At 36.8% G+C, this 23,490-nt stretch overlaps 1 protein-coding gene across 3 annotated transcripts in view; it reads right to left on the bottom strand.

Moving 5' to 3' along the window:
- LOC122817284 (medium-chain acyl-CoA ligase ACSF2, mitochondrial-like) overlaps positions 1-23,490 on the bottom strand; it is a 1,357,975-nt gene that overhangs the window by 608,877 nt on the left and 725,608 nt on the right. For all 3 annotated transcript variants that reach the window (XM_044090508.1, XM_044090507.1, XM_044090509.1), the window contains exons 7-8: positions 21,041-21,136; positions 6,300-6,448 (exon numbers count right to left, since the gene is read on the bottom strand). In XM_044090508.1, coding sequence (XP_043946443.1) covers positions 6,300-6,448; positions 21,041-21,136 — 245 coding nt within the window. The remainder of the gene's footprint in view (positions 1-6,299; positions 6,449-21,040; positions 21,137-23,490) is intronic.

Consider the following 23,490-nt stretch of genomic DNA (forward strand, 5'->3'; position numbering starts at 1 on the left):
AGAGAGACATGACTGAACTCTTGGACTATTTGTCTCAGGAAATTATGTCCCTAGCCTTAAGCAGCATTTTACCTTCAACTAGGATGATGCCTCAATACAAACAGAAAATGATTGACTTCAATAATTGACTTAGTTTCTGGTGTCATTCTAAGTGAATCCGCTGTCTGTCAGCCTGGGATGACATGACTGACAGACTTGATGATTTGCCAGAAATGGTCTTCATCTGTCACCCCTGGGATTTCGGCTACTGGCTAAGGCTATTGCCACCCCCATAGTGCCTTTTTTAGGCAGTATCTCAAGGTCAAAATTATGGATGCAAAAACTCCAGCTAAAAACAATCTCAAGGTTATGCTGCTAAACTTTTGGAGTCTTAACATGAAACTGCACTCACTGGAAGGAGTCCTCACCTTGGAAGACGCAGGCATTTGTGCAGTCACAGAGACCTGATTCAAGGCTGTGGAGACTGTGACACCCATGCACTGGTCCAGCAATCAAGGAGTCTCAATCCTCACCACTAACACCAGTGAGGGGTGTCCATATAGGGAAAGGATAATAAATACATACACAGTAAAGTACAATTTCCCTTAAGAGCACACAGAGATCACAGTCAGTCTGGGGCTGGTTTCTTCCTTTCTCTCCAGGTCCCCAGTATGACTCCCCACTGGCACAGCTATAGGGTTCAGATCTCAGCCAGCTGGGCAAGCTAAAACCTCCAGCACTCTCTCTGTCTAACCAGTGCTTCATGTTCCTGCCCAAGTAGCTGACACATGCACACTTTGAGATAAAAGTTTATAGAACCACAGAGACACTCCTGGGGAAGGCTGGCACTATGCCCCTTTTACCCAGACTATATGGTAGAAATCACTGCCATTACCCAGCTAATATTTATCAGCTACTCAAAGGCCCTTAAAAGGGTGTCCAGTTATTACTGTGCAATATTATTATCTAAATGGTAAATGTGACCTAACAGTCAAGACTTATTTGGAGTGACTTCGTACAGCATCACTATATACATGCAATGTACTTTTAAAGCTTAAATTATCTCTACACAAAACAGCCACATTTGAAAGGTTTAAAAATATTTAATAATAAATAATAAAAACACAAGACAATACTTCTTATGACACAGTGCTAGTCAAGATTTCAGAGATCACAGAGAAATAATTAAAATAATACCGTAGAAAAGTTCTAACATCAACACAGAAAAACACTTAGTCTAATTGTCCTAATTCCTAGATATTCTAAGAGAAAACACAGTTCTAAATAAGTTACATCTAGAGCAAGACAGTGCTGGTGATGCTGGATGTTTTCTAGACAAAATGCTCTGAGCTCTCTTCTTCTTCTTCTTCTTTCGGCTTTTCCCGGTTAGGGGTCGCCACAGCGGATCATCTGTCCGCTCATGATTGGCAGTGGAGTTTTACAGTGTCAAGTTGCCATCCCGGTGCCCAGCCTTCCACAGAAGGCACACACACACTCACACCTAGGGTCAATTTAGAGTGTCCAATCCATCTACTGCATGTCTTTGGGATGTAGGACGAAACTGGAGCACCCGGAGGAAACCCACGCGACAACAGGGAGGACATCTCTCTTTAAATTGATAACACAGAGCTGCTTAACATGACATCATTCTTCACACTACTCTGGTATTCCCAGGCTAACAGAAACTACATTTACATTCTTTACACCTGGTCAGAGACCAGAGCAATAAAGGACATTTATACATGCAAATTCTAGCCATTAACTCTGGTCTTAAAACGATAGGCAGGATGCCTCCCTCTAGACATATAGGCTCCGAATTTTGACATCAAGGAATTGACTTATCAGCTTTGTTACAGCAGAGTGCACTGTTGTTACATTTTTGCAGTTCAATATCTAATGCAGTCTTTTCACATTTAAGAGAACAAGCCTGTGGCTTACATTGATATTTACAAATTACATAATTATCTACAAAATTACATCTGGCTAGGCTGGTAGCCTTCACCTATATTCACAGAGAACACCCCAGGCATACCAGGTTACACCTTCTTCCACATGTTCAGACCACAAACTGCACGCATGTAAACTAAAGGAGGGGGTGTATCAATATTCATTAAAGATAAATACACCTCCAGATTGTTTAAACAGTATGATTCTCTGGAAATACTTCAAGTGCAATTAACTGTTGGTAATACACATATTCAAGTAATTGCCAACTACAGGACCCCCTCCATGAATCAGGAAACCCACCCTGCCTACTTGGATCTACTTGAAGCTATCAAGATACATCTGAGCACCATGGTTTTGGGTGACTTCAACTACCCATTTATTGACTGGGTAAATTACTTGTGTTCAAAGTCACTTGCCCAAAGGTTCCTCGGCTTTGTTCACTCCAGTGCCCTGGACCAACTGGTTGACACCCCAACAAGGGATGCCTGCATCTTGGATTTTGTGCTTACCAATATGGGGGAACCACTTTAGTTCCCCATTTGAGGTCCTCCCTGGTGAGATCTGGCCACAGATCAGTCTCATTCAAAGTAACTATTATACCTGACCCCCCCCCCCCCATAGCAGCAACTAAACTAAAAAACTTCTCCAAAGCGATGGTATAAATAGCTTCACTGCATATTCTCCCTCAGATGGAGCTGGCAACTGTGCCAAGCTCTACACCAAAGCTTTATACAAACACCTTTATAATCACATTGCCTTGGCCATAACTGATAGGACCAAAGCAAGCTCCTCGAGGAAGAGCAAACCTGCCTGGTGGGCAACTGCCATTAACAGGCTTTACAATAAGAGGAAGAAAATGCTGTAAGAGGGAGCGAGCCCTAAACTGGAAACACTCCCTCCTCAGCATAAACAAGCAAATAAGACTTCTTGTGAAGTCCTCCAATGGAAACTATGAATCCAAATTAGTTTCCAGAACTAAGGACAACCATATTACATCCATAACTGAAAAGGAAAAGCCTACATTTGTGCCAAACTGGTAGTTAATGATACCACATATACTGGTCCTGTGGACATAGCTTACCTGTTGGCCAACACATTCTGTGAAAACTTCACTCCCCTGTCCCCGCCACCTGTACCCCATGACATCCCTAGCACCTATACCCTACCTTGTATCTCTAAATAGGTCATAAATGTCCTCTCTAAGGCAAAAAACACAGCATCTATGGAATCTGATAACATCCCAGGTTGCATCCTACATGGGCTCCAACAAGAATTCGCAACACCATTGGGTACTCTTTTCAATTATAGTATAAACACTGGCTTCATCCCAGCTAAATGGAAAATGGCCACCATTATTCCCTTGTACTGGTGGTGCTTCCACTGATCCCGGGAAATATAGACTTATTAACTTGACTAGCCTTATCTGCAAAGCCATGGAGCAAATCATCATGGACCTTATCAACAAGGATATACAATCTCCAAACACTTGACCCTACTTAATTTGGATTTGTCAAAGGGAGCTCATGGCTGTTAAATCTAGTGAATGTCTTTGAGACAGACACCAAGGACCTGGATGAGGGGAAATCTGTGCATACAGCCTACATTGACACAGCCAAGGCTTTTGATACTATCCCCCACTCAGGCATCATTGACAAACTCACCCAGCTAAGTATCAACCCTTATATCATTAGATGGATCACTAACTGGCTCACTGAAAGAAGACATATAGTCAAAATAGGGGAGTCCACCTCCAACAGCAGACCTGTAACCAGTGGTGTTCCACAGGGATCAATCCTGGAACCTCTACTGTTTGGTACAAGCAAAAACTAAAGGTCTGTGGCTGTATAAGTTTGCTGATGACCACAAACTGGGAGCAGACCTAGAATCTCCAAATGATGTCAACATCCTACAAGAGGGTCTTACACAAACAAATGATTGGTGCCAATGTCATGGCCTTAAACTCAATGCAAAACGTGTATTATCATTTCTTTCAGTAAGAGCGATGCTCCTGCTAACTACCACATCAGTAACAACACCCTAAGTATGCACTCAGTGGTGAATAATCTGAGTACACAGGTTGGCAGCAGCCTTACCTTTGATGACCATGTCTCCACAGTGGTAAGAAGGACATTCTGTATTGCTCATATCATAAGTAAGGGCATTGCCTCCAGGAAAAAACGAAGTTATACCTTCCCTGTACTCTTCCCTCATCCGGCCAATAATTGAGTACAATGGCCCTTTTGGTATGTTCCTTTCCCAGCACCTGCAGGAATTGGTGAGACCACAAAGGTTCCTCACAAGGAGAATTCAAGGTCTTCAGCATCTGTCCTACGTGGATCATCTGAAATCACTGTCACTTTATTCTGTTTCATACAGACTACTCAGAAGTGATCTTTGCCTTGCATATTTGGCAATCTCTAACCCTGCTTTATTGGAATTGCTGCATATCCGTAATTCAAATTGTACAGGGGTTACTCGCTCTAAAGACCTTAACCTGGTATGTGACATTAATAGAACCTACTGGAGGGACAGACTCCCACTTCATATCAAATAGTGCTCCTCACTGGCCCTCTTCAAACGCAATCTGGATGATTGGAGAGGTAACTGTAAATTCACCCAGGGGGTTCCACCTGTGTCCCTCTTGGACAGGGGCAATAGGTGCTGATCGTGGAAATAAAGGTAGAATTTGGCTAGGCTTGTAAGGGCCCTACGGCCATGAGTCTAGTAACTTGATATGATTCCATGATCTTATGAAAGCATGATAGAAATTCCCTAGCTAGGCATGTACTGTCCTGTAGTGGTTTTTCTTTACAGAAATTCTGTATTTTAGTTTAGAAAATCGGGGGGGGGGGGGGACTGGCAAAATTGTCCTATGTACAAAGAGCTGTTTTGGCAATTGAGATTAGATGCACCCAGTAACCCTGGCTTAAATGAAGCAATTTCTATTGCTTGTGTTCTCAAACACAAAACATCAGTCTTATAAATGTCAAACTGAAATAATTGTTATTTGGACACCTGCAGCTTTAAATGCACAGGCAGACTTTGATACAAAGTAGCACTGGTTGGTAATTTTGTATGTAAAGGAGGTCATGGTTTAGGTTTCTTTTCAATGATGTCACTTTTCTTGTATGTTTTTTAAAATGGTTCTGAAGATGTCTAACTTTGCTTAAATGAAAGTGCTCAACTTTTTAGATTATTTTAAGGGGTTCCTATTACCTGATCAAATGTTTAGGTTAGCAAATACCTAAACGTCGATCTGGTAATAGCGAAAATAAAAAAAAAAAATGCAAATGGTCGATTTAACACAGGGAAAGAATTTCCTTGGCTGTTATGTGGATTTTGCCCCTTTCCCCACTGCAGAGTGATCTCGGAGTTGGTATATTTAGTTAGGGGAGTGTGGGGTTTAAAACATTTTTTTTGGGGGGGGGGGCTGAGGGAATTCATTCCCTATGCTAAATTGGCTGTTCGTTGTTTTAATTTTTCGATATTACCAGGTCGACGTTTAGGTATTTGCTAACCTAAACATTTGATTGGGTAATATAGACGGATTTTAAGCAATTTTTAATTAAAGCTTGTTTCATTCGTCTGGATTCTCTTGTTTCTAGTTTGTTGATTTTTGAATTACTGGTTAAGTTGAACAGTACTGTGTAGTTGCTTTCTGGTTTGGTTTTATTTGGATTTATCAAAAGCTGTTTTTAGCACTACAGGGCATTTTGAAATTTCCATTCTCTTACAGCGTGTACCAATGTAGTCTTTCACTACTTGATGACTCGTATGGCAGCCAGTAATCACTAGAAGGCTCATCTGTGACAGACTTTATCTATCAGAAGGTTTACTGACTGTATTATCTCGACACTGCACCATACCTTGCAAATAATCACAATTAGGGATTCAATTTCTGCTTAACAACTTTCCTACTTCCCTAACTTTGCTTAAAAATGTTGCTGACTCACTTAAATGTAAGCAGTTCTGACTATAGTAATTAAAAATGGAAGACATTACAGTGGCAGACTTCATATTATTCATGCATGGTAACACAAATCTGATGATTCTGTCAACTTTCTAAATCAACTTTAAGGCTAAGGTGCATTTACATTTAAAAGTCCGTGGTTGATTTGAGGATTATTTTCAGATTCATATCTTTCCTAGATGTGAAAGTTGGGAATTATGGAATTGCCTCTACTTTCAGGCTTTTGGCAGTAAAACAGTATTGCACTGTAGTATCCCACCCATAAAAGAGCTCTGCTGTTCCTGTCAGAGGCAAAGGGCTGTCATACCACAAGTTTCCATCAGTACAAGATTGTTCATCTCTCATTGTTAAGAAGACACTATGCTGTATAAATTAATTCCTGACATTATACAATTGCACTTACTTTTCTTTATGGATAGTTTCTATTACAGCTTTCCCCTCAAACGATGGAGATGGGAAGACAATAGTGCTACCAAATGTTGCCATGGCGAGGCCTCCACCTACTGATCCAAAACAGTGGTACATAGGAACTGGTACACATATTCGGGTATCCTCAAGGAAATAAAACAGGAAACATATAAGGAAAATGTTTCAGTTCTTTTCTCACCATACATTTTTACTTTATTCATATGAGATATTCAACAAAAAAGTCAATGAATAAATATACAAATTGAAAATTTTACATTAGCAATTATCATTCCAAAGAGATTGACCAAAATGTATATTTAGCCAAAATTTTATGCAAACTTCACACTTATATATGCTGTCAAACTGCTTTTCAGTTTTTCTTGCATGCCATGTATGTAGACATACTTTTTCTCAGTATTTTATTTACCCCATAAGGGTTATACAAAGCTCTGTGAATGAATGGGTGCTTGAGAATGTAACTTCCAAAATAAAGATGAAGAAGTTTCTCCTGACGACTTCAAAAGAAACTTTTGTTCAACATCCAAACAACATGTGAAGTTTTTCGATAAAAATCTTGGTAATTTTCTGCTATACATTTTTAAATAAATGTACCTGATATCAGTACTATAAACTGGAATAGTTTGGAGAAATTGTTTTTTACAAATAAAGGAATGTATTGAAGTTTAAGAAACCATTAAATTTTCTTGCAGGTTAGGTAAAGATAATTTTGAGTTCTGCAGGTAGCTGAAACAGTAGTATAAACTTCTCTTCCTTATTTTGACATTTTACTATAGGTTCATAAGTTCATGGGTAAATACTATGCAATCAGGCTGCAGACTATGTCAAACCTAGCCAAAAAACCCAGTGCAGAAGTAAGGCCTCAATAAGGGCAAGACAAGATAAACTGAAGGGAATTTGAGGCTGCCTGTCTAGGTTTACATAGACGGTGTGAAGGGTACTAATCTACTAGACATATCATGGAAGTTTGCTCCAGAGTTGAAGGATATGTTGTGATTTGAATCTATGCCTTTTTTGGCATTTACTTCTCTGAAGTCACCACCAATGTCAATGGCCTGTGATAATGGTTGCAAATTAGGAGCTGCCAGTGAATCCGACACTGACAGAAATGTTCTCCAGGAAGGGCTGACACTGACAGATAACTGATATCAGAGCCATAGACTAAAACTAAATGTCAAGAAATTTATAATAATATTCTTTGGGAAGTCATCCACCCCTAGTAACTATCACGTTGACAACACATCTCTAAGAGTTGACCGAGCAGTGAGAAACTTGGGGAAACACATATACAGTAATCTAGACTTTGGCCACCACGTGTCTACAGTAGGGATGAAATCATTCTATGTTGTGCAACTTATAAACAAAGGTATGGCATATAGGTCCAAGGAGGTCATTGTTCCACTGTATTTGACATTTATCAGACCTGTTATTGAGTACAACGCTCCCTTTGGTATGTACCTAACCAGGCTCATCCAACAATCAAAATGTTCACAGAGGTTCCTCACTAAAATAATACAGGGAATAAATAACATGTCCTATGCAGACCGCCTTGAGGCCCTACCTCGATATTCTGTTTCCTACAGGCTGTTGAGGGGAGATTTATGCCTGGCATACAAGGCATTGTCTGATGCCACCCTAATGGACCTCCAGCATATCTGCAAAACAAACAGCACCAGAATTTCTTGTTCTTAAGACTTAAACCTTGTCTGTGATTTAAATAGAACTTGCTAGAAAGACAGGAAGGTATCCTAGAGATTACCTCTTATCTCGAACAGGCTCTGCATTCATGTGAAGCAGAGTTCCTCCCTAAGCCAATTCAAGAGTAACTTGGACAACTGGATGGGGAACAGGAAATGTATCCCTGGTTTGGAACCTATGGCTTTAAAAGACACAGACAGCCTGTAAATAGTTCATCTCCCAGGCCCCTGCTTATAAATGTTTTATCTCCCCAGCCCCGCATTACACTTATCAAGGGTACCAGAACTTGTCAGAGATTTTGGATACATGGCTAGGCTTAAAAGGGCCCTTATGGTTGTTAGCACAGAACACATCTATGAACCAATGTACCTATATAAACTTATTTATCTGCTGCAGGTTTAATTCCTTTAACTGTGTATTTGAGGTACCATTAGTTATGTGAAGGAAATGGGGGGGGGTCCAATAGAGTTGGATCTTTCATGGCATGAAAGGCTAGACAGAAATCCCTACAGAGATGTCTGTAAGAGACTGGGTACAGAGAAAGGTCTGCCAATATCTTCTGATAGGTAAGATTTTTGAGGCCACTCATCTTTTTAATTATGAATCTCTGAGGTCTCAGAAAATTGTGTGAGATGTTTAGACAAAAACATGTCAACAGGGGCATTAACTTCAATAATGGATCTGATAGGATATTAGTAAAGGGGAATTAATACTTTTTTGGATCTGGTGGAGATGACTTTGGAAATTAAATTGGCTAGATAAAAGGCTTTCCAAACTACTGTGGAGACATGATGGTAAAATGATAAGGAAGTATCAACAAGAGTGCCTGGACCCTTACAACAGTGTTTGGAGGGGTGCATCTCTTATATGGTAAGTGAAACTGTATTGTTTACCAAAAAGAACTATGCTACATTTCTGTTCATTTAATTTGAGACCGTTGTCCTTTCACCAATTGTTAACTTGGTTTAACCCAGGCTGCTGCAGTCAGCTAAAGTTCAAATAACAACACCCAATTTACAGTTGTCTGCAACCTTAGTTAACCATAGGCCAGGAGTGCTGGCCTGAGGGTTTGAGGAATATATGCCAAATAGGAGAGGGCCCAAAACTGAGCCCCGTGGTATACCACTGATAACTTTTTTTTGCTTTCAGAAGTGGCACCTGCAATTCTAACCACATGGGTTGTGTCAGACAACTAGGTAGCTGTCCACAGTACAATATAAGGACTTATATTTAGATTTACATGTTTATCAATAATGCCTGCATTAGGAATAATGTCAAAGGCATTATCTAGGATTAGATATACTGTATGCATTGCATAACCACTATTCAATGCTTCGGTTACTTTTTTAAGAGGTGTTATATGAATATGAAAGTTGTGAGGGCATTACTAAGCTTCCTACTAATACAGTAACTGGAGCAACCTGAGACAAAGCAGTACCTATGCATACTTTGGAGGCATCATTAGGTACTAGGAATTGCTTTGGCAATTCAGGAACTAGGGGTATAGGCTGTGAGCAATAAATATATATATATATATAGACGCACACACATACACACACACACACACACATATATATATATATATATATATATATATATATATATATATATATATATATATATATATATATTTTAAGTATAAAGGCTTGTTTTATTGCATTTGTCAATTTTACCTTCAGTGGTGCCTTACTTTTAATCCAATCAGTCTTGAGGCAGGCAATACTGGCAATATCAGGCATAAACCTCGGATAATATATAGTTAGGCTAAAAAAAAACTTTCATTTGCTTGGGCCAGTTTTGCATTGTTTCCACTTTCTCAGCATGTGGGTTCACAAGATCTTGACCTATCACAATGTCCAAATAGTGGGCTTTTGCCATCCTCAACTTTCACTTAGATGGATTAACTATAAATCCAGTCCAGCAAAGAGTGTTTCAGATGGCTTGGACTATGGATAAATAATTCCTCCAGTACTTGGGGAACATTACATCATCCAGGTAGGCTGCTGCATACCTGTTGCAAGATATAAGGATTTTGTTCATCAGCTTCTGGAATGTTGCATATACTCTGTGTCGACAAAAAGGCAAAATGTAATAACAGAATAGCCATCAGGTGTAGAATATTTTTTTTTCCTTAATAAAAGTTCACTAGCCCCCTCTCCATGCAGTCTGAGTTGGACTGGAATGAATTTTCTCAGTAAATTCACCCACTCAAGCAAGCTTATGCATACTGTTTAGCTTCTGGAAGTCATTGCAGTCTTATACAGCCATCAAGCTTGGGTACCAACACAATGAGACTGCTTCACTCAATCTGAGGTTCTTCTATAACCTCAGGGTTAAGCAAATGTTTGTATTTTATCTAACTTGTTGGCAGTGGGTGCCTGGTATGTTATATGGTATTAAGTGAACTTTTTCTATGTACAGTTTCTGTGTTGTGTTGCATTAAACAGGTTTTACAAGTCAACTCTGAGAACATGTCTTTACTTTTGAGAACAAATTCTATTACTTCCTGTTTCAGAGGCATTGATGCTGTTTCCTGTATTTTGATTTCAGGACATGCTATGAAAACCATAACTTCTACAAACATATGTGCATACTACAGACACTTGACGTTTCTCTCAGTGGTTTCAAAACATTTATTTTATTTACTTATTTTATTTTACATTTGTTTACCAGGAAAGTCCAACTGGAACAAGGTCCATTTACAGCGGAGGCCCGGGGAGAAAAGCTCCATAACATAACAGTACAAATACAACAAATGACAAAAAAAAATTCTGTACAGAGGCATATATACAATCAGAGCTCCATGTCTTTCTATGACAATGCATAATGTGATTTATGTAATATGTGAATTTATGTGATATAGCTGTTTAGGTTTAATTTTCTCAGCTGTTTTACCTTATAATTTTTTTTCCAACTTATATTTTATTGCATTTTCAGATTTAAATGTTAACAACAATGACTAAAAAAAACAGTATACAATGAAAGAAAATGAAAAACATTATACAGACATTTAACATAAATCGTCTATATCATCCTGTCATGACAGAAGAAAAAAGAACTGGTTATCTACTGTATAGTAAATGACATTAGCCAACACAATAACACATTTATCTAAATAAACTGAGGTAATATAGACATAATATTAGGAAACAAAAGGTGACCAGTAGATAATATAAGGAAGTAAATTAAACATTTGAACTCAACTATTTACAGCTGTGCAAATGGTGCCACTAATAGTTGAGAGATAAACTTTACTAATCATGTTATTTTACAATGAATTATGCTGCTTAGAGATTTTATTTCAAAGTTATTAGAGAGAGGGTCTTCCATACCAAATAATGTGGGTAATTACATAGCTATAACATAGATATTTATTGTTCTATGTGGTCTAAGATATTTTTCCATATTTTTAGGAATTGTATTTGTTTCTTTTTATCATTAATCATGAGTTTGTGTGAGATTATGTAAGTGTGGGCCATATTTGTAAATTATCCCCAGTTTAATTTAGATCTGTCTATCCAGTTTTGAGTAATATATAATTTGACTAGTTCAAATATGGGCATCAGAATTCTTAAATCGGAGGTGGGTACATGAAGTGAGTTAACATGTAGAATCGCAAATTCCCAGGATAATGTAGATTTCCCATAACCCATTTTATCGAGTTTAATTCTTAATGAGTCCCAGAGGTTATGTGCAAATTTGCAGTACCAGAGGATATGTAATAAGTCTGCTATTTTTGATGGACAGGAGCAGAAAGGTGAGTTATTTGGGAAAAACTTATTTAGTTGTTCTGGCATGTAATAGGCATTATTGTTGACCATTTACTGGGTGTACGTCAATTTCATGTAGAGAGAATATTTGTTTGTATTAAACCATGCTTGTGAGAGCTGAGCATTAGTTATTTCTAGATTCTTGTCTTTCTAGTATTGAGCAGATGTAAAGGTGGACTGGTATTTTATAAAAGTGCTTAACGTATGTAGCTGACAGCATTTTTTAGAAGTTTTAAGAACTTGACTAAGGCCTGTGTGTTTGTTATTACATTTTCTATTTCTTGTGGGATATCTCTGAAGATAGATATCTTTTCCACCAATTGTCTCAATATTATTGTGTATTTGTTATTAAGGTTGAGATGATGTTTGATATCTTTTAATGACCTGTTTTTAAGTCTATATAGATCCCAGACTGTGAGATCTTTGATTTGTGGATATTGATCTAGGTCGATCATTTAATTTCCTATTTTTAAATTTGGGTTCAAGTGTATTGGCTGTAATAGGGTTAAAGCACTTTTTAGTTGTAGGTCTGACAGAAGTGATTGAAAGGTTTTGATTTTGTGTTTAATGGAGGCATGAAGTTTTATGTCTTTTAAGTTAGATCCATCTATAAATGGTATGGATTTAGGATTTATATTAGTCTTTAAAGCATGAGCGTACCATACATTAACCCATATTTTAAAGGATTCTGCATATTTTGGGATGTGGTCGCCTATTAAAATAAGTCTGTTTGCGCATATTAGATCATAGCAGAGTTTAAAGTCTGGTAACCCCCAGACCTCCTTTGTCTTTAGGGAAAATAAGTTTTGTTATAGCTATCCTTGGGTTTTTTGGAAACCATATGAACTTAGTTAGTATTTTATTGATTTTTTTAAAGAAGTTGGTAGGAGTAATAGCATTGTTAGTGTTAAATTGGTATAATATTTTTGGCAAAATATTCATTTTAATTACTGACACTTTTGATAGAACTGAAAGTTTCATTAATTTCCATCTGTCCAAGTCATTTTCTATGTTAGTCCAGGTTTTAAGAAGATTATTTTGGTAGGAGTCTTTTTGGTTATGTTCGAAGTTAATACCTAGGTAGTGGAATGCTTTTTTAACTTTAATTTCTGTGTCTGGGAGAGGGAGGAGATTTTGTCCTAATGAGTTGATTTGAAATATGAGGAATTTAGATGGATTTACTTCATAGCTGGAGGCTTTTGAGAAGATGCTGGTTGATTTTAGAAACTTGCCTAAGTCCGTGTTAGGTGTTTGAAAATAAATGATCAGGTCATCAGCAAATGCTGAGATGAAAAGTTTATTATTAAGTATTTTAGGTATATGATGAAATGTTTTTTTGTGCCAGGTAGATGAATAGGGGCTCTATATATAGATTAAAAAGATGTGGGAAAGGGGGCATCCCTGTCTTGTACCATTTACTAGTTTTATTTTATTGGAGACAAGTTTATTTATGACCAATATGGTGTAAGAAGACTTATATAGTGCTCTGATTTTTTTTTTATAAATGTATTTGGGATATTAAATTGTTTTAGAGTCAAGAAAAGGAATTCAAGGTTGACTCTATCGAAAGCTTTAGTAGCATCTAATGCCAAAAGGTATCTAGGAGATTTGTCTTTCTCAAGAAGATATATGGCTGCATCGAGGGTCAGGGTATTATCCCATGTTTGTTTCCTTGACATAAAGCTAGACTGATCTGGGGATATAATTTTAGGTAATAGTTTTTTAATTCTATTTGCTAGGACCAGGGAGTAGATTTTAATGTCAACATTTATGAGGGAGATAGGTCTATGATTAAATGGGTTGGTATTGTCCGTATTTTGTTTATGAATAAATATAGTTTTAGAATTGTTTAGGTACAAATCTTGGAAGCCATGCTTGCATATATGGTTAAAGATTTTACATAGGATGGGGGTCAATTTAGGAGCAAATGACTAGTAAAAATTTGATGTGAATCCATCAGGGCCTGGTGCTTTATTACTTTTTAGGCCTTTTATTGCTTCTGCGATTTCCTCTGTATTAAAAGGAGCTTCTAAAAGCAACACTTGTTGGTCTTCAATCTTAGAGAATTTATGATCTTTGATGAAATTGTTAAAGTTCTCTAATGACGGGGTATTTTGAGGTCCATACATTTCCTTATATATTTTTTCAAATATCTGTATTTATTTCTTGAGCATCCGTGTAAATTTTGTTATTATATAACATTTGTGAAATTGTTGTGGGAGTATGATATATGTTAATTAATCTTGCCAGAAGCTTGAAGGATTGTTGTGCCCAATCTGAATAGTTAGTTAGAAGCTTCATTTTGTGGAATGATAAGCTCTGAGAATGGAGTGTGTATAGTTCTTTTTGTTGAGCAAGGAGTTTTTTTTCGAATTCCAGTGAAAATTTATGTTGGAGTGATACTTCAGTTTTATGGATTTCATCTTTTATTGAGTTTAATTTTTCTTTAGTAAGTTTTTTATAGTAGGAGGCTTTTTGGATCAGTAAACCTCTAATTGTGGCCTTATACGCCGCCCATATAATGTCAGTTTTGATGTCAGAAAGGGACAGATTTGAATCTAATTCCTCTAATTCTTTATTAATATCATTTATCCCTTCTTATTTGTCTAAGAGGTTAGAGTTTAATGTCCAAGTGAAGGATTTTTCATTCTTTAATGGGTTGGTTACTGGAGTTATATTTAAAGTTATCTGAGAGGAATCTTGGACAAGATGAGTATACAGTTTTATCATTGATTAAGGAGTTAGAAATTAAGAAAAAATCAATCCTACACCAGGTCTTATAACATAGACAGTAGTATGTGTATGTGCACATATTGGTGGAATGGGCTTTAGTATAGTAAGGATCACACAGGCAATAGTCTAGCCTCAAATCTTCTAGTGCTCTCAATGCTCTCTTATTATGGAATTTGTTTTTGCTAGTTCTGTCTTTTGCATGGTCATTGACCATATTCCAGTCACCTCCTATTACATATTCATGATTCGGAAATTTTGATAGCAGGTTGTATATTTGTATATTACATTTGTGTTGATTGCCACAGGGCCCATATACATTCAGGAAAAGTGTAGGTCTATTTGAAATGAAGTTGATGGTTTTAAAGTATCCCAACCTACCCTCTTTGTCCGTACCCAAATCTATTACCTTTTCTTTAAAAGATTTTTTAAATCAGAATAGCTACTCCCTTTGAGTTAGTCTCCCTCCCTGAGGCAATAATTGAAGATATCCATCTTTTATCTCTGTCTTTATTCCAATCCACATCTAACAAGTGCATTTCTTGTAAAAAGGTAATGTGTGAGTTGGACTGGTAAATTAAGTGTAATAATAATTTTTTTTTATTTTTATCCTGTAGGCCTCTGATATTCCAAGAGCGTATTTCACACATTTACATATAGTGAGTATAAGTTCTAGAAAAATAAATGTAATACTTGGAAGACTCTCTCTCCAATATGAATGTGCATATATACAAGTCATAGATTAGGATTACTGAATCTATTGCGGCCCTAGAGTCTCTCGTTACCCATAGTGTGCCTAGCCACATACCTACTACATCCAAGAGACTATTCAAAAGAGCAAACAGTATTCTAAGTACTTGAGCAGGAGCATATTGGTTTGCATGAAATAGTAGCAACTGTAAGAAAAAACATATATACATAATATACATAATAAACTCAGCAATACAAGATGTGAAAAACCACTCCAAAAAACATTCTCAACATCCTTGCCCCATTTATCAGGATAATTAATTTTTCCTGATTCTGGTATGGTAGGACCAGATTTTGCATATCTTGAAAAATAAGGATATTTATTAAACAATATATACCTTTATCTTATATCTATTGATAATTAGAAGTATTAATGTCAGATACCATATGGATTACGACCTTAGTAATAAGGGCGGCAATTATTTCATTAAGTGACACTTAATGACATTGTAACACAACTAACTAGACTAGGCTATACCATGCCTCACTTCCAAACAGTGTTGTGTATTTGTTTTGCAAAAACAGAAGCTATATTCTAGTGAACATGCATCACCAGCATCTGAGAGTTATGTTGGGCATATATACATTATCTATTATATGCCTAACAGTACTAATGACAGATAGCATATGGATTATAACCTTAGTAATAAGGTAAACATTAGTTTCATTAGGCACCCCTAGTGACATTATAACACAACTAACTAGTCTGGGGTATATCATAACTTTCTTACTTATGGTGTATATTCCTTTAGCAAAAACAGAAGCCGTATTCTAGAGAAAGTTACTTTGGGCTTATACAGATTATTTATTATATGACTAGTAGAGGATTATACTGTAAACAATTTCAATTACTGTGTAAGAAGAGAAAGAGAGGAAAAAATATATACACACACACACACACACATATATATATATATATATATATATATATATATACATACACACATACATACACATATACACAAATATATATATATATACATATACATACATACACATATACATACATATATATATATATATATATATATATATATATATATATATATATATATATATATATATATATATATACATACACATACATATACACACACACACACATATATATATATATATATATATATATATATATATATATATATATATATATATATATATATATACACATACACATACATATACATACACACACACACATGTACATAAATCTTAACTCTGTCTGATATATGGTATGTATTGTACAGTAATGGTCATGTTCTCTTTTGATTAATTGGCCTTACATATACTGGTGTGGGAAAATACATAACCTGCTGATTACATTCATTATGCAGTCAGATATTCAGAGCCTGATAGCATTTGTTCCTACTTGTTACACTACAATCAACATTCTTCTGTAAGATGTTTATTTCTATCAATATTAAAATGCTTTTTAACACTTTACAGAAGCAACAGTGACTCAAAGTTATAAGTTTTACCTTTTTGATATCCTAATCGGAGAGAGAGAGAGAAAAAAAGCTGTGTTAGTTTGTTGGCAGTTACAATAACTCACCCCACCCTCTTTTATTTTTGATTTCCATCCTATTTCTCTTTATTTTCTTCAGAAATTAAGCAGAAAATAGTCCATTTAATTTTCTCCCAGTGTAGAGCTCCTTGGATGCAAGTGGCAAGAAGTCAGCTTGAGAGGTATGTTACAGTTAAATCTTTCCCCTGTTTAGCCATAGATTTGAGGTAGAACCAAAACGTTCAACTTGCTGTTTACATGGACATCTCAATTAGATGTTACAGTCATTTCTTTGGAATGTTGCAACAATGGTTATGGCTTGATTTAGGCCTTCAAGTTGTTTCCAGCCTGTTTGAGATGAATTCCACAATTTCAATGATCTTTTTAGGAAATGGGTGAAGTGAAAATAACTCAAGGTTAGTTATGGCTCCTTTAGAATAGCAGAGAGTATATCAGAAATGTAAAAGTTATTATTCTTTTTTTCCTTTTTTCTCTCTCTCCCTACTCCTTCTCATTTTAGAAGTTAAAGGCTTGGAAGTTCACCAAAAGCTTTAGAAAAGGCACTTTTAGCCTCTGTTGGTATATTAGCAGTACATTTTTGCTCTTTATAAGTGAAAGATAATGCATTGGAATATCTCATCTGGAATTTTATTTTATTTTTTTGTGATAAGAGCAAAAGGGTGTAAGTGCTTGTCTTGCTTGCTTTATCTGCATAGGGAAATCTTGGGCAAAAGTGAGTTTGTTTCCTTTCCAGTTCAGGAAGCCTTTTTGTTTTGCTGCTTTTAATATTTCCTGCACATGCTGATAGTTTAGTATTTTGGCATATATTTGTCTATGACTAGCAGGGTTTTGTGACCTTTGAAGAGCTCTGTGAGATCTTTCAATTACAATGCCTTTACTTATAGGATTATTGTCTAGTAGGGATGAAAATATTTCCATTAAGGTCTATTGATTCTGGAACTCCTCTTAAGAGAATATTATTTCTTCTACTGCTTGCTTCTAGGTCAATAAGTTTTTGTTGCAGGTCTTTTAAGGCAGTTTCTTTGTTATTTAGTTGTTTTTGTATTTCTTCAATTCTCATTTAATTAGCTGCTGCTTTTGCTTCAGCCTGATCTAGCCTCTCTACTATTTTTTTTCATTTGAGATGCCAAAGTTAGATAGTTGATCTGAGAAACTTTGAATGGCACTTTGTATGGGTAGAAGTGCTGATTTTAGGTCATCAAGTGTAAAAGCCCCTTCAGGCTTGTTTTTAGGATTAGGTTTGGATGGCTCTTGTGGCTTCAGTGTTCTCTGTCTTTTAGAGGTAATCTCTTGTTCTGGGGAAGATAACTGTGATAGTTTGTTTTTTATGGTTTGTAGATCCATGTGGCCTTGATCATTAGACATTTTTTTTATCCTTTGTAGTATAGAAAAGTATTTTGTCCCTTTTATTCTTGTATCTGTTCTTTCCTTATTCCTTCTATTTATTTTTGACTGTGTTAGGCCTCAAGCTGCCATGCGGTGCTGCAGTATAAGCTTTCAGAGAATAAAAAGCTGTATTTTCAGTAGAGAGGCCTTTTAAAACTCCAGAAGTGTAGCAGAGAGCTTGGTTGATATGTTTTAGTTTTTAGTTATTTGTAAATCCAGTCCGATGACATTTGGTTAAGATGAGGTAAATAGCTGACTGAGGAGCTACAAGGAGAGGGTGTTTACATGATGTGCACCATCTTGGAATTTTGCACAAGGCTATTTTACCTTATAATTTAGTTCACCCCTTAAAGATACAAGGAAATAAACCCAGGTAACTTCTTACTAATCCACACATTCTCTTCCTAGCTTGCAAAGGGGTGACAGAATATGAGCTATGTGCAAGGTCTGCTCCTCTAATTCCTTTTCAACTTTAGTTTCTTATTTATTTATTAACCCAGTGCCACACTAGAGACAAGCACATATTTTACAAATAACCTTGTAAAAGTGAGACGTTAACTGACTAGCTCAGAAGCATACAGTGAGTAAATGGAGAATGAGGGAATCAAACCTATAACGACAGGATGAAGTTCATAGTTTCATAGCTACTCACTAGGCTATTGCTCTCTGAGGATCTTAAAATGCCTAGACTTACATTCACATGGTAGTTTTCAGCCCTTATGTTTTGTGTACTGTACACTACCTAGTGCAAGCCAAAGCCACTTTGTATAGCTAGTATTTAAGGTACAATAGGAAATAAGGGAGAAGGTTATACACAAAAAATAAAGGCTCCACATGTCTGTATCTATACAGTGGCATATGCTGTGCACTAAATGATGGGCAGCATTGAGTTAAATCACTTTATATATAGCACAGAAAAGAAGCAACAAAAAGATCAGTACAATACAGCAACCAATAAAAAGACACTTGAATTTAGTCTTAGTAGCAAGTGATGCCTACAACTAGCATGGTAACCTTCTTCTCCTACCAGAAAGAACAAGTAAACTAATTTCAACAAAAACTCACTAAATTAGCCACTTACTAGGTTAACCAAGAATGATAAATAGTGGTAATTTACCTACTGGCTGTCACTAGTGCTGCACACTCAGCTAGGAATCAAGGTCCTTTTGCTACATCTTATCACCCTACCTAGCCCCAGTCTCCAAAAGGAAGTCACAGGCAGCATTCAGGCTGCTTTAACTTAGGTTCATAGTAGCAAACTAGTGAAGCTCCAACTGACATAAAAGTCCATGTGTCTAAGGCCACTGTCAAGCAAAGCATAAGACTAAGTAACAGTAGCAAATGGATGGGCATAATATTGATACTCTGTTGGGGAAATGTTAATTTCTACATAAAAACTGCATTTCTTCTACAGTCAACACTATAAATCAGCTATCCTTTGGTTTCAATTTAGTTTAATGCTAGGTTGATGTACTGTGTACCTTAGCAAAGGAAACTCTAAAAGAGCTTGTGTTTTTATGGTTGTGTCCATCAGCCTGGAAATAGACTTCTATGAAATGATTAAGTTATTCTCATGATGGATATCTTTATCCTTAAATTACATTTCAGCTTGGTTCCTTTTTGTTCACTGTTGATTTTTGAAGCCCGGGTGTAAAGCGGCAGATAACATCAGTTATTGTTATACATCACACATTTTTACAATGACGGACTGGCTTAGTCAGTAGTCTCCACTCCCTTTCTTGGTTGCTGATGGCACCACACACTAGAGGTCATTAGTCAAAGGCTTCTTAATGGACATCAATTCTAACAGAGCATTGAACTCTTTAAACAAATCACAGGCCTGGCAGTGACTCTTGAGCTGTGAAGTTTACTTAAATACTAGGCGATTAGCACTGAACACAAGTCTGAGCTTGGCTGACTAGAGTATGTGATATGAAGTTCTCTGATCCCACAAAAAAATGAAGAACAAAGGTGCTTATACTTTTTCTGCTGCATTATCCCAGGGGATAATAATCATCAATGTATCATTTCTGCTGGCTGTACAAAAGATGTTTGCCCCTTTCCATATTGCTCACAGCACTGTTTCATTGGCCTAAAACATGGCAAGCAAAAATCAGTAACATTGCGGTATATTGAGAATTATACTGCTGGATAATCTTGTAGGGAGACCTACTGGCCCTGTCTATAAGAAATTTAGTTACCAGGCTATCGTCTTTCCCCATAAGAAATTTATTTACCAGGCTATCAGCCTTACTGATAAGGAATTGAGTTACCAGGTTATCAGCCTTACCCATAAGGAATTTGGTTACCAGACTGTCCTACAGAAGGCTGTAACAAGATAAACATGGAAACAACATGGTATCTGGGCCTTTTGTGATGCATAGTCACTTCTGCTCAAGTTTATCAATACATTAGTCAGTCACTGACATCTGGACCAAACTCTCAGAGATCTGCTATGTAGTGACATTTCTGTATATGAAACTATTAGGTCCTTGAGGATTAATGGCATGGGGTTTCTCAGTATAGTTTTATCAATGAGGAAACGAGACAAAGTGGTAAATGAGACGCATACATGCTTTTTTTTCACTGGATGTTTTATCCCTGTAAATTTCAAAGACTTTCTTACAAAGCTGTTGTGAATGGAATTGCATTTTCTTTGCCTTCATTAAGAATGTTCCATAAAAAAAAAAGTGACAGGGTTTTTTCTAGAGTAGCAGAACATAGAACATGGATGCCTTCAAGAACATAAATACAGAAATTAGATAAAAGAAGACATGATTGAATGGTGAACATTTGAAATAAACTGCATCACTACTGGTTTAGTAGAATAAAAACGTAAGTAATGAAGCTGATACTCACCCTCCAGTCGAACCCAAGTCTGTAGCCTATAACACGTATATTATTTACAATGTTATGGTGTGACAGAGTTGCCCCCTTTGGACTTCCAGTAGTTCCCTAAAAAAAAACAAGGAAAAGAAAGTACAGTTGTGTAAGTAAACTTACCATAACATTAGATGTTTGAATGATTACTGCAGCAGTAGCTTTAGCTATATATGTTATATCATTCCAAAACATCAAGACACCGTCCATGCACCCAAACTGGCAAGCAACTCTAATGAAGCTAATTAAAAGAGAAGTTGTGTGCCAAGCCCTTCACAGCTTTCCTGCCAACAGAGAGAGGGAGGCTGAGCCTTAAAAGGAAAATGCTAGGAACAACAAAAAATAAGCTTCCAAACCCTAGCATAAACAACACACTAAAAAACAAGGGAATGGAGGTTACTTCAGCAGTGATTATTTAAACATCTGCTATTATGGTAAGTTTACTTACACATCTGTACTATGTTCATCATGATCACTGCTGTAGTAGCCTTAGGTATATGGGCAGACCACCCTAGCATACTACATTTAGGTGGTAAAAGTAGAAGACTCCAGGAACCCCTGGACAATGGTCCTAGCAAAGCCTGTAATGGACCTACAGAAGGAATCAAGCTTGTGGTGCTTTGTAAAAGTATATACAGAGGACTGAGTAGATATTTTTAAAATACTTCTAGAATTCAAACCTTTCCAAAAAATATACATGAAGCCAAGTCACTGGCAGAATGGGCCTTGAGTCTGGAACAGCTTTGTTATGGTGCGTATAACAAAATATAATAGCCTTAGACAAACATTTGGAAATAGTCTATTTTGACACAGGTTGTCCCTTCTTACCTTCAAGAAATGAACAATTGATCTGAAGATCTGAAAGATTTAGTTCTGTTAAGATACTACCCAAGTTGTCTGTGAACATCCAAAGTACGGGATATTCTTTCACATAATTTTAGATTCAGGAAAGAAAATAGATGAGATCGATAGTTTGGCTTAAAGTAAACTCCGATACCACTTTAGGCATAAAAGAAGGATTAGTTCTCAAAAAAATTCTGTCCCTGTGGAAAATGAGATGGGGTTGACTCACCATAAGAGTTTGCAACTCAGATACTCTTCTTGTGGAGGTCAGAGCAATCTGTAAAGCTGTTTTCCATGTTAAGAATCTCAAGTCAGCCAGGCTATCTGGTTCAAATGGAGCAAGTGTTAGCATCTCTAGCACAAAATTAAGATCCCAGCAAGGGGTTGCACTTATTTACTCTGAGGCCTCTTATGCAAAACTCCTTTCAAAAACATTTTGATATGAGGCTACATTAAAAGAGGAGGAGCCATGAGCAAACATGCCAAAATGACAAATAAATGAACTTTGATACAGGAATAAGAGAGGCAATAGGATAGTAACACACACAAATATCATAAAAACAGAGAACAACTAACCCTGCATGGGTGCTGGTCATTTTGTTGGCACCAAGTAGAATTTTTTTCCCATTTGCTACCATATAATTTTCTAGTAGCACTCCTTCTTACCTCTATTAGTACCTGTTGCATATCCTCAGCAAGCAGGTGCCTAAAAGGAACTGAGACCCCATCATCCAGGCAGTCAATTGAAGTTGACTGATGTCAGGATGCATCAAACAGCTCTGTTCTTGGGTGAGCAGATTCATGACCATTTCCAAAAGATGGGTGAACCATGGTTAACTGGGCCAGAAGGGAGTCCCTACAATGATCTTGGGGATTCCATCTGAATCCTCTGAAGTACCTTTGGTATTAGTGCAAAGGGTGGAAAAGCATGCATAAACATTCCTGTCCAAGGCAAAGAAAATACATCTGTTTTCTAGCCTTCTTGCATGGAGTTCTGACTCCTGGAACAGAATTTTGCTAGTTGGTTGTTCTGAAAGCAGGCAAAGAGGTCTATTTGAGGAACTCCCACAGATGGATTACATTTTGGAAGATCTGCTGATCTAGTTTCCATAGGTCTATCACACAGTTTTGTTCTGATAGAATGTAGGATGCCTGTGGAGTGAGATTATGCTGTGAGTCTATATCCCACACTAATATGGCTAGTCTGCAAAGTGCGAGCAACCTGCCCCCCCACCTGTTGATGTACCACATGACTGTGGTATTGTGTGTAATAACTTGAAATGGTTCTGGGGACTGTTAGAGGAAAATGTACTTCTTATGATTATTCTTCAAAAAATGCATATTAACTTACAGTTTCTTCACAAATGAATTGTTTAATATTTATATTAAAAACGATATGTAGCATAGATGTATAGTTATGCAAACCACAGATACTTATTGTAGTTCAGAGTGTTTTACAACTGCATTCTAATATTAAGCTGCAAAGTGTATTAACAGATGACTGAAGGAAAAGAAAGTGCTGAAGGACTTAAGGGATGTTACTATGATTTACAGAGTCTGGCTCTGGAATGCCTAGGAAGGGAGGA

Source organism: Protopterus annectens, chromosome 12.part0 (genome assembly GCF_019279795.1).
Source record: "Protopterus annectens isolate FY-2018-M chromosome 12.part0, PAN1.0, whole genome shotgun sequence".
Taxonomy (NCBI): domain Eukaryota; kingdom Metazoa; phylum Chordata; order Ceratodontiformes; family Protopteridae; genus Protopterus; species Protopterus annectens.